The sequence below is a fragment of the Carlito syrichta genome, unplaced genomic scaffold (genome assembly GCF_000164805.1).
Source record: "Carlito syrichta isolate Samal-C Ts95f unplaced genomic scaffold, Tarsius_syrichta-2.0.1 Scaffold305386, whole genome shotgun sequence".
Taxonomy (NCBI): domain Eukaryota; kingdom Metazoa; phylum Chordata; class Mammalia; order Primates; family Tarsiidae; genus Carlito; species Carlito syrichta.
Window position 1 is genome coordinate 311,463 of NW_007249482.1, and position 2,615 is coordinate 314,077.

A 2,615-nucleotide genomic window follows, 5' to 3' on the forward strand; every position below is an offset into this window, starting at 1 on the left:
CATCAGTGGTTTCAGACAGCTTTTGTTTTCACTTTAGTGCACAGACTGTCAAATTTATGGGATTACCCAATATAGTCAAACTAATTAGGGGTATTTATATTACTAAAGCAAGTTTAGCTGCCTCTGAGCTAGAGAAAACTGCTGTGAAATTAAACATTGGAAGCAAAACTGATGCGGTGTAAATGATTCAAATCAAAACAGAACAGCTGTCTGCCTGAAACACATTGACAGCGTTTTTTTTTTTTTTCCAATGAATCAGTCAGAAGTGAGAGTTCAACTCCAGAGGCTTTGAGGAAAAGCATGTCTTCTGCACAACCCAGTTACAGTGATGAAAATCACCATAAGGAAAAGTCAGTACAAAATTCTGGTTACAGGTACATGATATGAGAGAACTTTTGATATGTGTATTCACTGCTAAAGGTTCAATATCAAAGTATAATAAATCCTTTAATCTTCAGTATCCCCTCCTTCCTCTGCATTTTAAAAACGTTGGCATCTGTCCCAAGCATTAAAAGCACAAAGCACAGGGTCAAAACGGATTTAAACCCAGATCCTGAGGCCAGAACCACTGTACCACACATCCTCCAATCTTAGAAACCAAGGAACCCAGCTGAGTGCAGTGGCTCACACTTGTAATCTCAGCACTTTGGGAGGCCAAAGTGGGAGAATCATTTGAGCCCAGGAGCTCAAGATCAGCCTGGGCAACATAGCAAGACTCCCATTTCTCAATAAAAATCAAAAAATTGCTTCTTTCCCAACTTGGGCCCAGCAGAATGGCACCCATAAAAAAGGGTAGAGAGAAGAAGAAGGGTCATTCTGCCATCAACGAGGTACTGACCCAAGAACACACCATCAGCATTCACAAGCCCATCAAGGAGCATGCCCTTCGGGCACTCAAAGAGATCCAAAAATTTGCCATTAAGGAGATGGGGACTCCAGATGTACACATTGATGCCAGGCTCAACAAAGCTATCTGGGCCAAAGAAATAAGGAATATCAGGTATCATATCCATGTGCAGCTGTCTAGAAAATGTAGAGGATGAAGACTCACCAAACAAGTTTTATACTTTGGTGACCTACATACCTGCTACCACTTTATTTATTTATTTATTTATTTTGAGTTGGAGTCTCACTCTGTCACCCAGACTGGAGTGCGGTGGCCACTCCTAGCCACCGCAGCCTCGACCTGCTGGGCTCTGGCGATCCTTCCGCCTCAGCCTTCCAAGTAGCTGGAACTACCAGGCACGCGCTACCACGCCCGGTTCATTTTTGATTTATTGTAGAGATGAGGTCTCACCAAGTTGCCCAGGTGGGTCTCAAACCCGCGGGCTCAGGCATTTCACTCACCTCGGCCTCCCAAAGCGTGGGATTACGGGCTGAGCCACCGAGCCCGGCCAAGTTTAAACATTTTCCACCTAATATTTTTTTAAATGGCTAAAATTCAGATGTTGAGAAATAAACAAATGCTAAAATTCTAATAATAGACTGAAATAATGCCACGAACTAAAATCATGTAGTTTTGTGTAGCTCATCAACTGTCTAAAAAGCAATGCAACCTTATTTTTGTTGAATTTACTGTATCTTGCTTGGGTCTTGGGTGTCCTGTCATGGCTGAAGTGTATATGTCAAGGTGAGCAGGGCTTGGAGAGCTATTAGCCAAGACCACTCTAGTGAGAGGGGAAGGAACCTCGCTGGAGGCTACTTAACTCATTCTGAGTTTCAGAATAGGTTTCTCAGAGCCCAGGGAATTTTTCCCCCCTCAGAATTGAGAGATAATTTACATAATGTAAAATTCACTATTTTAAAGTATACAATTCAGTAATTTTTACTACATTCACAAAATTGTGCAATCATCACCACTCTTGAATTCTAGAACATTTTTATCACCCCAGAAAGAAACCCCACAGAGGTTAGCAGTCATTCCCTGTCCCTGCTTACTCCAGCCCTAGGCAACCATCAGTCTGCTCTCTGTCTCTCCCTTTGCCTACTCTGGACACTTCATGTGAATGGAATCACACACCATGCATTGTGACTGGCTTCTATTTTTGAGTTTCATCCATGTTGTATTAAGTATCAGGTACTTCATTTTTTTTGTGGCTGAAAAATACTCCATTATGTGGCTGTATCACATTTTGTTTACTCGTTTGCCAGCTGATGAATATTTGGGTTGTTTACACTTTTTGGCTAGTATAAATAATGCTGTTATGACATTATTCTGATTTTATACCTTGTTGGACGATATTATGATACTTGGGGCCCAAAGGCATTGGAAGGTAGTCAGGGAGGTCTGTTAAAAATCTCCAAGCACAACACCGAGACCCTTCTTAAGCCTCTCTTGAAGGGGTATCCCCTGGGACATGCCCAGTGGTTGTCCAATCACCGAGGAAATGCTCTTCCCAGAAAGAAGTTTACGAGTCTATGATCATAGCCAACAAGAGACAAGGTGTTGTATGACCCTTTTTTGGTTTAAGAGGTGACAGGCTGAATCCAACTTGGGCTCAATTATTTTGTAAAGCATTTTGTTTATTTGACCTCTCTTGACCCAGGAAATAATTCTAACCAATCAGTGCTGTCTCCCTTTGGCACTGGGGTCGAGTTGCTTTACAGCTGGTGAC

General features: G+C 42.3%; 1 protein-coding gene and 1 pseudogene across 1 annotated transcript in view; one reads left to right on the forward strand and one right to left on the reverse strand.

The window, feature by feature from the left end:
• The first annotated feature begins 773 nt into the window (after positions 1 to 773).
• On the forward strand, positions 774 to 1,656 carry LOC103263995 (annotated as a pseudogene).
• Positions 1,657 to 2,290: 634 nt separating this feature from the next.
• UTP11 (UTP11, small subunit processome component) overlaps positions 2,291 to 2,615 on the reverse strand; it is a 9,906-nt gene continuing 9,581 nt past the window's right edge. Inside the window, exon 7 of the mRNA XM_008061657.1 lies at positions 2,291 to 2,416. Within this exon, the coding sequence (XP_008059848.1) occupies positions 2,291 to 2,416 (126 nt within the window). The remainder of the gene's footprint in view (positions 2,417 to 2,615) is intronic.